The 13,754-nt window shown below is 40.8% G+C and overlaps 1 protein-coding gene across 4 annotated transcripts in view; it reads right to left on the bottom strand.

Annotated features, from left to right (window-relative positions):
* The window catches only part of RAPGEF5 (Rap guanine nucleotide exchange factor 5), a 157,628-nt gene that overhangs the window by 101,727 nt on the left and 42,147 nt on the right, over window positions 1-13,754 (bottom strand). For all 4 annotated transcript variants that reach the window (XM_071735734.1, XM_071735731.1, XM_071735730.1 and 1 more), the window contains exon 7: window positions 11,457-11,505. In XM_071735734.1, the coding sequence (XP_071591835.1) occupies window positions 11,457-11,505 (49 nt within the window). The remainder of the gene's footprint in view (window positions 1-11,456; window positions 11,506-13,754) is intronic.

Raw genomic sequence — 13,754 nt, 5'->3', positions numbered from 1 at the left:
AAAAAAGAATTCACACATAAAGCAAGTCCTGGAAACCAGAGCATTGCAATCTTCCCAGAGGCTTTGCTGTATTGTGCTTTCTTTCTTTTCTATAAATGAAGTTTCTTCTTTCTACCACTTCTGGCTGCAAAGATAACCTTCACTACACAAACCAAGGCATAGCGTCATTCTGCTGCTGCAGCCAGCCAGACTGGAACAATAACACCAGGAGAGGTGTGAACTTCCTCCCTTTGGCTTAATAGGGTGTTAGCTTTGCAAGCTAATTATTTAAATGCCTAAGAGAGAACTGCCACCGCAGTTAACCATTTTGCTGCTCAACAGCGGGCAGGGACATCTGCCCATCTCCCTCTTGGTGTCCCCAGGCTATTCAGGACAGAAAGCCAGCTTAGCTTCCCATTGCTGCTGGCTGTCCCACACCTCTTGTGCTTATTATTCCCTCTCTGTATACCTTAAAGCATTTGGGGCTTGTGAGTTGGCAAAAGATTACTTTTAACCTGGCTGGGTTTGATGCCCTGGTTGGCACCAGGGACTGCAGGCAGGGCAGGGAACAGGCACCCTGCAACCCCGCGTTGCTGCCAGACCTCTCGGTGCCACACAGTTCCAGCTCTGGCCCTTGATCTTGCTGTGAAGTGCAACTGCAGGAGCTGGGTTGCCTGACTTTTCATAGAATCATAGAATAATAGAATTGGCTGGGTTGGAAGGGACCTCAGAGATCATCAAGTCCAACCCTTGATCCACTATCGCTGCAGTTACCAGACCATGGCACTGAGTGCCACATCCAGTCTCTTTTTAAGTATCTCCAGGGATGGAGAATCCACCACTTCTCGGGGCAGCCCATTCCAATGTCTGATCACCCTCTCAGTAAAGAAATTCTTTAAAAAGAATTTCTTTTGAAGGTGAAGAGGCCAGAAACGTTGCCCTTGGCAGATGTGCAGTTTTACCTCTGCCCTGCCCTAGGTTGGTCCCAAGACTGAACCTGCTCAGGACATTGGGAACCCTGAGGCAGAGGCTGGGGAGCAGCCCAAGCTGCAGACACACTGCCAGACTCACCTCCACAGCCTGGCCTCCAGCAGGATGAGGGCTTCACTGTCCCCACAGCTGCTCCAGGAGCTGCTCTGCTCACCACACAAAGCTCAGTCACCCCTTAGGCTGTGTCCCTCATGTTTGCAGTGATGCTCCTTCATTTCAAACGAGGGTGTTCATTTATTATTTAGTGTTGTTCTTTAACCTGCTGTCATCCTAGAACATCAAACCACTCTGCCCTTTGTAAGATTTCAACCCTTTCAGAGCTGTGTGATTAAAATTCATATATGCATCTCTTTTTTTCTAGCCAGTAAGCAAAAGGCACCTGTGTGCCTTCTACAGATAGGAGACACGCACCACCTTGGAAGTGGTAAAGAGGCTGCTTCTTGAAAAGAAGAACCTTGTTTATGTGAAAAGCCAACAGATTTTCACTGTCCCATCCCTCCTGGATAGTTATAGCATGTTTTTCTGTCCCCGTCAAACCATCACTGTTGGAAAGTCCTCAGGAATCTGCAAGAACATTCCCTTGGGAAGGCTGCAGTGCTCTGGACTGCCAGCAAGCCTGCACCAGTTGATTTATTTATTGTCAGCTGCTGGGAAGCTCACAACTTCTAGCATTCTTCATATATCCCAGACTTTCTGAGAGGCATGTTTATTTTCTGGTTTTCAGTATTTTTCTGGTTTTTCCAAAGGAAGTTGCTAGCATGAATCTATTCAGAAACAACCAGCAAAACCCAGGGTTGTTAAAAATCACATCATTCAAATCTAATTTCATTATTTTTGAAAACTTCACTATTATTTTGAAAAACTGAGCTTGTGGTGTTCTTTGTTATTCTTTGTGGAGGGTATGCAGTGAGCTCTAGAGAGGCTGGTTACTATGGCAGCTCTGAGCTGTGTGAAAGTGTTATAATGTTTGCTGATGCTTATTAATTTATCAGAGTGGAAAAAAATGAATAGCTCATACTGATGCCACTGGGGAAACTAAAAGCCAGATCCTCCAGCTTAGGTAAGGCACTGACACTGAGTGGTGGAAAGGATGATGAGCAGCAAGTAAACACTTTACAAACCTCAGATTTGGGGACCATTCTAAACCAGACTAGGTCCTTGTGCATACTCCTGTATTTTCCAGTTCCTATTTCCAAATTTAAGGGGGAAAAGCAACAAGCACCGAATAGCTCAAAAATTCCCAAAAGCTGCACATGCAACACAGCAATAATCCCAGGAACAACACCCCTCAACTGAGAATTGCTTCCTTATTTACCATGAAACTGTTATCTTTTCCCAGAAATTACTGAAAAGAGAGAGCTTTTTGAGCTCATCCTTAACATTGTTTCCTTTCCTTAGCAATACAAAAATTGCCTTTAAGCTTTCTCATTCCTTCCCACTACTTCTGCATATATATATACATATATATATGCAAATTATTGTAGAGATTTCCCTTCACTGAGTATATTACATATCTCTGAAACAGTTGGCAGGCCCCTGGGGGGGTGTTGCCCAGACAGCTGTGCAATCAGCTGAGTAAATCAGCTAATTAAAGAAACAAAGAAAATGCAAAAAAATAAAGACAGACTCCTGCTCACCACATTGTTCAGCACCTCTGTATCTAAAAAAACACAGCAAGCATGGGATGGAATAAAGGTGCTTGTAAATCGGGGAATGAAGGATTTCACAAGCAACAATGATGCCCTTTTCTCTCCAACACTAATCTGTCATTCATTATATTTATGCCTTATAGTTTAAATCAATTTAATATAAATTACTCCACAATTTATTTCATTTTAAAATGACAAAAGCATGAAATGTAATGTTTGTTTTGTAACTGATTTCTGTATGCAAAAAACGGTCATTAACTTCTTCTTGACCTTAGGTGTAGGACTAATATTGAATTTACACAGAGGGTACTCATTATGCTGGTCTAGTTTCCACACAGAAAAATAAATTCCCAAGGGTCTTGGTGCTACAAGCCATTTCTCAGATCTCACATAGGAAACAGAACTCCCACAAATGATGCAAGAACATTTCCTCTCATTGCAGAGTTTATCAAAAGGAACAGATAACAGAAAGGGTAGGAATCTGCAATCTAAACAGAGCAAAGCCAGTGTGGTAAGAAAGGAGGCTGACAGATGTAGATTTGGTCTTGCTGATCCACACACCATTAAGGTTCTGTTCTTTTCCACTGCATCTGAATGACCACAGGAAGGACAAACCTCAGTTTAAACAAAACTCCAGCCTGCCTACATTATATAGCCATTATAAATTTAAAAATGAGAGTACCAAGTAAAGCCAAGAGTATTTCCCAACTCAGGCAGATTATGGTCAGAAGCCTTTGCTGCTGTTCTTTTCACATTATTGTGACAACTGGTTTTGCTAGGAAGTTCTGCTTATTTTATTTATCAGAACTGCAGCCTTTCATCTGTGTCTGAAGGACCATATTTCATCCAAGGTGGTAATGCATTAGAAGAACATAATGTGTAAAACACTTCTGGCTAAACAAGGAAGGCATTTTTTTAGGAAATAATCAACTACCTTGATTCAAGTGGCCAGGGGAGGTTTGATTTCAGTACCTGGCACTTTGCGATACATTTAAAGGAAAAGCCACATTTTACACCCAGTTTGAGAACATACGAATTCAGGTTATGTTTTATCTAATAGGAAAAAATAAAGTGGAAAATGAGTTGCAAACACTGTAGGATTACTACAGGAACAGACAAAAGCAGTGTTCCTTGTAGCAATAACAGTTCAAGAAAAACATTTGATGGCTCAGTGCAGAAAACTTTAACTTTTACCCATTACTTTTAGATGTTCATTCTTATGTGCATGAAATTTAAAAGCAAAATTTAAAAAATCAAGAGAGACTTAAAGTATCTATACTTTAAGTTATCTATACGTATCTATAGCAGTGTTGCCTGAAATGAGATGTTGGAAGGATGGAGAAGACCCCATTACATGATGAGCAGGCATGAGGAAAATTATTTCTGGGAACAGATCAGACAAGGAGGTACTGGCAGTTGCTGAGTAGGCTGGTGCAAAAGCAAAACACTACTCTCTATTCCACAGAAACATCCTCCAGGCATGGCCAGGAAAGGAGCAGGAAACAAAGAGGACTCTGAATAAATAAATTCTGTTAACTCCCTGTAAATGCCTCTCCCAAAGCACTGGGAACAAAACATTCACCTGGGAATTGTATTTTGCCACAGCTGCTGTCTGTCCGACCTCATCCTGCATTCCCTTTTTGCATTTTTGCAAATCACCCATCACCTGCACAGCTATTCTGCATTGCTCATTTTTTTCTGTGCCAGTGCCTTGGACATCACACAGAAAGAACCATGTCTGAAATTCTGCATCAACTGCAAACACCAGATCATAAGATGCCGAAATCTTCCTCAGCATAATTCCCACCAGAGAGCTCTTCAGAGCCTTCTTCCATCTTTTCCAAGGCTCAGAGTCCATTGTACTTTACATCAGCAGTTGAATAGAGAAAGGCTGGTGAGCACAACCGTGGAGTCTATTCACTGGTACTGTCCAGGGCATCTCCCAAACCCAGCATTGCCCAGGGTGGGCAAAGAGCAGGTGGGCACTGGTTGAGGACAACACAGCAGAGTTCTGTGTGTGTGCCTCACACCCATAGTGTTCCTGATCAGTCAACATAATGAGCACCATTCCCCATGGCTAGAAGGTGTCTGATCCTACCTTTCTGAAGCACTGATGGTGTCTTGGTATGCCTGATCTGAGAAGTAATGGAAAAATCCCATGGGTTGCAACAAGACATTGGTCCCTAGGGGTGGGTATTCCCTTCAATAAGGCATTTTAAAAGGATGGATTACTTCAAGGCATGATATCCTTAAAGCACAACATGAATTTAAAAATATTCCCAGGTGCAACTTTTACTTTGAACCACATTTCAGTGGGCAGAGGAAAAGTAAAGATGAAGTTACCAAGATCCATTGGAAACCTGACACTCTGGCATCTTTACTTTGAGGGGCTATTTCTCCAGGATGGATGCTGTTATTAAGAAAACTCTTATTCCACATATTTTGCTAAGTTTGACCTTTGTTTTAAAGAAATGGATGCTTGGGGGAATTGAATGGTGTAATGAAATAAGGTTTTCCATAAGTCAAGTAAATAAGCCCACTGAAAATAAATGTAAGGGGACACAGAAAAGTGGCAAGATCCTACTGATATTAACTTTTTCCCAGCCTTCAAACTTTTTCAGCATTTCCACAGGGGAAATGACCTCTGACAAATGACTGCCACTTCAATTGGTAAGCAGGAGCAAGTTTTTTCATTCCTCTTTATGCCATTTCTCTGTGGCATAAACTAAGTGATAATAAACAGGCACATTTTACACCAGAGACATTGTATATCTGCTTGTTTACAAAACCTGTAAATTCAACAGGTACTTAATAGGTTTGGGATTTAAACACAACACTGATCTGATCCATTCTAGAATGCCCTTTGATCATGTATTTTTAACCTCATGTTTCAAGTGTGTGTACAAATCTAATTCAAACCCGTAATGATTTACCCACTGTCTACGTAATAACTGTTCTAAAAGTAAATAGAACTAATGACGTAAGGAAGGACATCCATATAGAAACAAATGACAAAGTTTTTGCTAATTATTGTGGAGTAAGGTTACCAAGAAGCCTCAAAAGGATCTGTGTTGCTTGGGAAAAAGGGCTGAATGCTAAAGATGCAGTTTCCTGAGTTAAGGAAGCTGATAAAAGAGCTTAATGCTGCCAAAAGGGTCTTACTGTGCTCCTTCCCACATCCCTTCATGCTGATAAGAAGCTGCCACCCTCCTTTTGTGCCAACTCCAGCACATGCTGCTGCAGTACCCATGCTGCTCTGGCTGCCCTGTCTCAAATCCAATGTAACAGATGTGGCAAAGAGGATCAGATTTAATGGGATAGAGTTGGTACGAGGAATGAGTAGCGATTTAGCCTGGAAATTAGACAACTCTCAGGAGTATTACAGAGGTGCACAAAATCCTGATTAGTATGATGATGAATTAGGAATGGGTTATTCACCACTTTCCATCACCAAAGAGCTACCACAACTGAGTGAGGGTGGTGGGAAATGTGTATAAAACAAACAAACAAAAAAATCACTTTCACATTACCACACACGTGAACTGTGGGACTGTGCTGCCATAAGGGATGATGAAGGTCTGGAGTATAAGCAGGCTCAAAAAGTAATTTGATAAATTAATGAGGTACAGGTCTACCAAGGGCTATCTAACACAACAGTGTAGGTACAGCCAAATCCCTCTTAGCACAGACGGGTAGATGCTGAGTATGCACATCAGAAGAAGGGCTGTTTGTACTTGCTCTATTTCTCTCTTAGCATCCTCTACTCATTTCTCACAGTAGGACTGGAGCTGGATGGACTTTTAACCTGACCTAGCCTGGCTGTTCTCATTTTTAACCAGGCTGACATTGCCTGGAGTGTGTTCAAGCCGAATCAGACAATCAGGTCTGACAGCAGTGCTGTAGAGGTGTTGCAGTGGCTGGGAAAAGGAATAGCTATTCACAGCTTGCTTTTCATTCATGATGGCAAAGCTCAAGCCCCAGTGACTGCTTCTTATTGAATTGCCTGTCCTAAAATAATAACACTAAGCAAATCACATAGGCAGTTAAGTCCTGACAGAAAGCAATACAGAAGAAAAAGGGAAAGGTGGATATGCGTACATATGTGCAAGAACTGGGTGGAGGTAATCCAGAAGATCTCAAACATAAAGGTAATATGTTGAAAAAGTCATGTTATTATAAGTAAAATGTAAATTGCCCATTTTAACAAAAATCAATAGAGCTCATTAATTTAAGAATGGCGTGAGTAAAAAGTATCTAACTATATGGTAGAAACTTGGATATCGTTCTTAAGAGGCAGAAAAAAAAAAACCACACACAAATGCTAGGGCTTTTGTGCTTGCCCTGTCCTTCACAGTGCACAGGAGAAGCACCCACTGCCCTGCTGCTGCTCCCACAATGCCTGGGTAGAAGCTGCAGTCACCCTCTTCCTACCTCATCCATCCTCTGTCAACTAAACTGTAGTAAGTCCCTGTATTCAGAAGCATAAGGACCAGAGCCATATCCTTACTAATGGCCCTTTGCAGGAATAAAGCTACAGAAATTCCTTTAGATATAAAATTAAAGGAATCTGCTGGGTGATGTCAGGAGGTGCAGCGAGGCACATGAACAGAAATGCAAGGTGTCTTGTTTGTGGATGGGATTAACACCAGAGCATCTGGTTCAGAGCATCTACCTGATGGATTTTGATCAGTTCAGATGTATCTCTGTAGCTGCCCCACCGGCTACAGCCTCCAGCCTTAGGCTATTTGCTGCTTTTTATCCTTGTTTTAGCTACCATCTCTAATGCATAGGAAACATGTCATGAGCCATGACAAGCAATTGAGATAAATGCCAACCCTTGTAAACCTTCAGCTGAGAAGCTGCATTTCTGTTATGTTTTAGCACATCTGTGGAAGGCATCAGAAGCTGGCAAGGTATAAATAAACACAATTCTAGTGCCAAGTACCCACAATTAAAACCAAAGTTCTCTTCTGCTCCGGCTATGTCATTTTCCAAGACCTTTTACCAAACCAAGGAAGACAACATTTAATCTATTTATTTATAAGGTTAAGAGAGAACAATTTTAATGCAATTTTATAAGCCACAGAGAAATACACAAGCTCATTTCCGCCTCTTAAGCCATCTTTATCATGAGTGATTTATTCTAATGGAATACAAATGTGCTGTCTAGCCAACAGTGTTACTGAGGTCCATCAAAGCTTCAGGATTACAGATATTAATTTTTCTCTTTTTTTGTTACTGTGTTTTGTTATTGTTTTGTTATTCTTTTTGTTTTGTTTTTGTTAAAAATGCTGAGCTTCCTCTGCACAAGGGCTCACAAGTACCTCTCTATCAGCTTATGCTTTGATGCTTTGCAACAGGAGGGGTACACTTGCAGTACACACCTGAAATATGAAAAAAGAGCTTTTTTTCCACAGCAGAGAAGTTTTTCATTCTTCAGGTTTTGTAATTTTTTCTTCAGCCTTCCATCAGTGTTATGCATTTCTCCTGTTCTTCCACCCAATTAAAAAAAAACAAAAAAACAAAAAAACAGAAAACCTCTTGAGGAGAGGCATTCTCCCCCACACCCTACTGACTTTTTATTTTCTGGTAGTTGACATTCTCCATCAAGTCAGATCCTGTACCAGCAAGAATTTGATAGTCTGCCCTACCCCACAGCAGGCTCCATTTTCTGCCTTGGTTTTCAAAGCATTCTGAGAGTTGATACAGTGTCTAAATCTCTGAAAAAGCCCTTCTGGCCTAAGAGCTGAAATAATTTTAATTACTACGTCTCATATACACATACTAGGTAGCAAACCAAAGCTTCATTTAAACAAAAAAACTTTCACAAGGGTAACCAAAGGCAATGTTTCCCCTCCTCCAAGCATAGCAAACCTTCCTAGTTGGACCCTCTTCACCTCTGGCAGAGCTGTGGTGGCTGCAAGCTTGAATAGCACTTCCCATGAAATGAAACCCAGTGATTACAACTGTCCTAGACAAGAAATATGAAAGCTTTAATCAGCCAATTCTTCTGGTACAATTAAATCAGTGTCAAGTGCCTCTCTGAGGGCAGAGGTATACCCAGAAATTAAAGTAATTCAGGAACAAATTACACAGCCCTTGCATTAAGCAAAAAAAAAAATTTTTTTTCCTTGTTTTTTTTTTCTCTTCTCTTACTGGTAGCACTAACCAGCTACATAGAGGAAATATTTCGAAACACCATAATTTAAAAACCACCAAGCCATCAAGACGAGTACAGGAACTTCTGCTCAACAGCTTTTGGTTTTTGGGCTGCCAACCTCCAGGAAAGATTTCAGCTTACCCACTGCAGGCAGGTTCCATCCAGCAGGTTAGGACTGTGCCCATTGCCTGTTCTCCCCACCTACAATTCCCAGGAGAGAGGAGCCAGGTGCCCACCCTCATCACACCAGCCTGGAAAACACCCAGGGCAGCTGGCCCAGTAACCATGTTCCACTCTTTTCATGCCAAAAAAAACCCAAAACCTCCTTGCCTGATCTTTGCTGGTTTATTTCCTGGAATTATATGGAGTCTTGGAGAGGGTTAGAAGAACAATATCTTCGAAAGATACTGTGGCTTTTAGTTTCAGAAGTACTTTATCTGAAATATGCTTCACTTCACCAGGCAGAGTATACTTTATCCTGATTGCTAACAATAACTGCTATGCTGTGAATTTAACCATCAGCAATAAAATACAATTTAAAAAAGGCATAATCAACCACCCTAATTTACCCTGCTCCTACTTTAGTAAAGGCATTAACCTAAATTAAACCTTACAGTTATGCCTGATCATGTAGCCATTTTTTTCAGTAGTCCAAGATGAGGCATAAAGAAATGCAAATTTCCACAGCATGCATGCACTAGTTAAACTGACTAAGGAGATATCTTTTGTTCAGATCTAAATTGATATTTTAAGTGTTTACAGTAAAGTATTAGGAAAGGCCAGTCAGCACTTCAAAAGCTCTACAGGGAGCTTCGTTTATTTAAGGTTGTGATTTTCAACTAAAATATTTCTACCTGTATTATGTGGGTTGCAATTATGCCAGTGTGAAGGAGACTCCAAGAGCTATCCTCCTTTCCCATTTTCATCTCCTGCAGCATGAGCTAATCCAACTGTAATCCAACCTCCATCCTATTTTCTCCTGACACAATTGTTTATGTAAACATCCACCAAAAGGAAACAAGAGGCTAACTCAGGTAAAAATCAACTCTTTCAGGGAATGGAGTTTTTATTTATTGCCAGTAGCAGAAGGCAAATTTGCCAACAGAACTGCTGAGGGAAGCAGGGAAAGAGATTTCTTAGAACCATCTAAGGACTAAGTAAAGAGGTTCACAGCACCATACTCTTAGCCTGTTTTACAGCAAAACGAAAAGTTACCTTGAGCCCTTCCTTAAAATAGTCTAATTATCTCTGCACCAAACCAGAACAGAAGCATTTCCATGTTCAGACAGTATAATTCAGGTGGGACTGGGGTGATACCAGGTAGAGGCAAGCAGCTATAGGGTATTAATATCGTAAACTCCTACAGCAGTTTCAGAAGCAAAGCTATTACACAGAAGCAGTTTAGGTCTGAATTCACACTAAAACTCTCTGCAGACTTACATTTACAGATGACTATGTGTATAACCTATGGATATTTGTATTACCAGACAAAAATGCATTGAGCTGTGTCTATAATATTTTAGTAATACTTACATTACCACAAGGAAACATTTGCAGATACGCCTGCCACATCTTGATAGTTCCAGTTTAAGATACCACATTGTGTATACTGCATGTGTTGTATGTAATAACTTTTGTGATGTACTTGTAGGTCGTAGATACAGTTATTATGATGCAATATTATTAACTAGATCAGAAAATAGCTTGAAAAGTGCAAAATCACTGAAGATTTCAAGAGGTACCTGAAGACCTCATTGACTTTGGGAACACACTAATAATTTAAGGCAACTCCACTTCTGTTTTACTGTAGAAATACATTCAGCTCTTTCTTTGCCATATGCAGTTTGCCCTTCCTGCAGATTAACTGCATTAGACATCAAGACACCAGAGTTAACCCTGCATAGGGTCAGGCCTGACCAAGTAGGTTTTGTTGGTTCCTGTGCTGTGCCCAGAAAATGCAGCTCCCTTGCTACAACTCCAGCTCAGCAATGCAGATGCTTTCTGAAAGTGGCTGTGCTACCACCTCAGTGACTGACAAAGCTGAGGTGACCACATATTTCAGTGGTCATTGCACTGCATGGCAACTTGTGCTTATAGTGTCAGAGACTTCCAATTATCCATTTGCCTTTCCCCTTCTAAGTGCCCTGCTAACAGACACTTGCCTCTACAGCCATGTGGACGTAAAGACAAGTCTTAGGAAAAAACATTTTCATGCATGAGGTTGTCCTTTTGCTTTAACACACAAAAAAAATACACCTGGCTGGCTGGGCAGGTAAAATACAGTGAAAATGGCATGAGACAGTGGGCCATAGGAGAAGACATGGGAAAATTATCAACTTATGTGTCTTGAACGTAAGTCAAAAAAAGGCATTAACTTTTTTTATAAAGTGTAAGCCCAGAAAAAGCAGTTATTTTAGCCAGAAAGAGACCCGAGTTCACCTTTAACTCTAACGCTTATATTTTATCAGCAAGGTCATTAGCTGTGACGAGCTAGGGGAAGCAAAGCTTGACAGTAATTACATTGTGCTATATACAAAAAACTCTCCAACAAGAGAGGAACAAGGTCCACTATCTTTCCTTCCCTATGTTAATAAGACAGCAATGACAGTTCAAATACTTCAACAAATGACAAAAGGGAACAGTGTTCCAAACCCCCTCTGAAGCCCAGCCTAACTCACCTGACTTCCTTGCTTTCAAGGCAATAACAGCAGCCAGTTCTCTCTGCACCTAAAACACCAAGAAAGGAAAGGATGGTTATGGTTATGGTTACTCACACAGTCTAACAAAACAAAATGCAACACTGGTTAGATACCAGTTGTCGATTTGGAGCAGTCAAGTGCACATGGTATTATCCAGGTACTTGGTTTTGAAACTATAATCACTTTTCCTAGCAAAGCAATTTCCTTTTCATCTGGTAATTCCATGACAATTATTTAATTTGGTTTTTACTTCATTTTCTTGTAAATACTGCACATTCCTTAGGGAGAGGGTAATTCAGTAGATGAAACTACAATTTATTTGCACAGCATCTCCTTCACAAGCACACACTTAAAGCTTCTTCTTTTCTTTGTTAAATGTTTGTCTTGCCTCTGTTGAGCAGACTGTAATGCTAGATTTATTGTGTGACTCCAGGATAAGGAAGTTCTCCATCTTGAGGTTCATGTACACAATTGACGTTTGCTCTTTGGAGCTTTCAGGAGGAAACAGCCTCTTCTTGTATTATGGCTGAGCATTTCAGGAGGAAAATTTATCTTGAGAAGAATGTGCCAAAGTAAGAGCTACCTGATTTCCAGATTTACAGGCTATCTCACCATATTCTAATGAAACAGCCCTGCCATGTTACCCAGATCCCTTCCTTAGCCTCTTGTCTCTGCGTTCTTCATATTTACCCTATAATCTCTCTACAACCAGCTACTTTCTCATTAACCAGCTCAAGTCCATATCCACTTCTCTCCATAGGTTTTTTCCTTTTTCTATCAGGAAAATTTTGTGTTAGTCATTATTTTAATGCTTCATACTCACTGCCATCACCTGTTCCATTACAGATGCTTGAAGCGCCCTGCACTTGACCTACAGCATTCCCAGACACTCTCTCCTGTGTTCTTCCCTTCCCCATCCACATTCCCAAACTCTTCCATACACCTCCATCTTCTTCCAGTTTTCCTCATTTTCCCAAGACAGACTCTCTTTAGTATTGAAAAAAAATGTGGGACAATCCTCCTATTTTTCTAGGGATTGTGCTGCCTCTTTGTAGGAAGTCCTGCAGTGCATAGCAGTCATCTTGTCTGACAGATCTATGAAAAGCTCAAGGCTATTCTTCAGTGGGAGTTTTGACATCCAGTTTCTAAGAGCATACAAAATTTAAAATATCATTCACAGGACACATGGTATGATCAGAACAAGGCACAAAGCCCATGAAGTGTCCCTGAAGTAATATGATTTCTAACAATTGTCAACATCCCACTCTCACAGCTCTGAAGTTTGAAAATGTGAAACAAGAGTAGCTAACATTATAAGCATTCTAAGTCTGTCTAAGCATAAAGACACACAAAATCACCCAGGACATCTCAGTACAATGGTAACTCCTGCATCCACTGATCAGATACCACCCAGCAGGACGCTCTACATATGGCAGAAGGCAGTCATACCAGAGGCCACATCCTTCCCATGTTTGCATCCTTCCTTTCTTTGTGGCAAAGGACCAAGGAGATTTTTTTTTTGCTGTTCTTGCAAGGTACAAGGATATTTTCTACTTCTTGATGCTGCCCCACTAAAAGGGACAGAGATTTCTGCCACTCCAAGCAGGAAAATATGAAGGCAGTGCCACAGTGTTCTTACATGTCATCCTGTTTCCAGCACAATTGTGCAAGCTGGCAGTATTACCTTCCCTTCCTTCCTTCCTGTACACTCATTCCCATGTCTGGAGAGCTGTTAATCATGGTTAATGTAAGCATAAACTTGCAAGTGAGATGGGAAAGAACAGTTCTTCTGTGGAAAAACAACTTGTGTGCTTGCTTGCTTCAAGCAATTGATACATACTGGTAATAATACATGCAAACTATCCAGAGTTAGAATAGGATTTGCAATAAATGCCCAAGTTGCTTCTGAGTAACAACACCATGACGTTGTGTGGATAAACTGCTTAGACCTTTCATTAAACTCAGCAGAAGGTACCAACACCAATGCCTTGATCCTGGGCTATTCTCACAGGTTATGAATAGTAAGAAACAGTGCACTGATGCCTCATCTTTATCTTTTAGCATGTAATAGATACATTATCTCAAGATTAGCCTTAGGAGACATTACAATCTGCAACAGTTGTAAACATACCAATTAGCAATCAAACAATTGAAAAATGCAAATCTCCCTGAGAGTGTAAAGAAAAACCCATCTTCTCACAAGAAAAAGCAGGATCGTGGCACCCCACAGTTAGAAGAGCAGTATTACTTTTGCACATAATGTGGCTTTTTTCAAAT

Source organism: Heliangelus exortis, chromosome 2 (assembly GCF_036169615.1).
Source record: "Heliangelus exortis chromosome 2, bHelExo1.hap1, whole genome shotgun sequence".
In the NCBI taxonomy this organism is placed as follows: Eukaryota; Metazoa; Chordata; class Aves; order Apodiformes; family Trochilidae; genus Heliangelus; species Heliangelus exortis.
The sequence above is the reverse complement of the archived record's forward strand: the minus strand, read 5'-3'. Positions and strand labels throughout refer to the sequence as shown.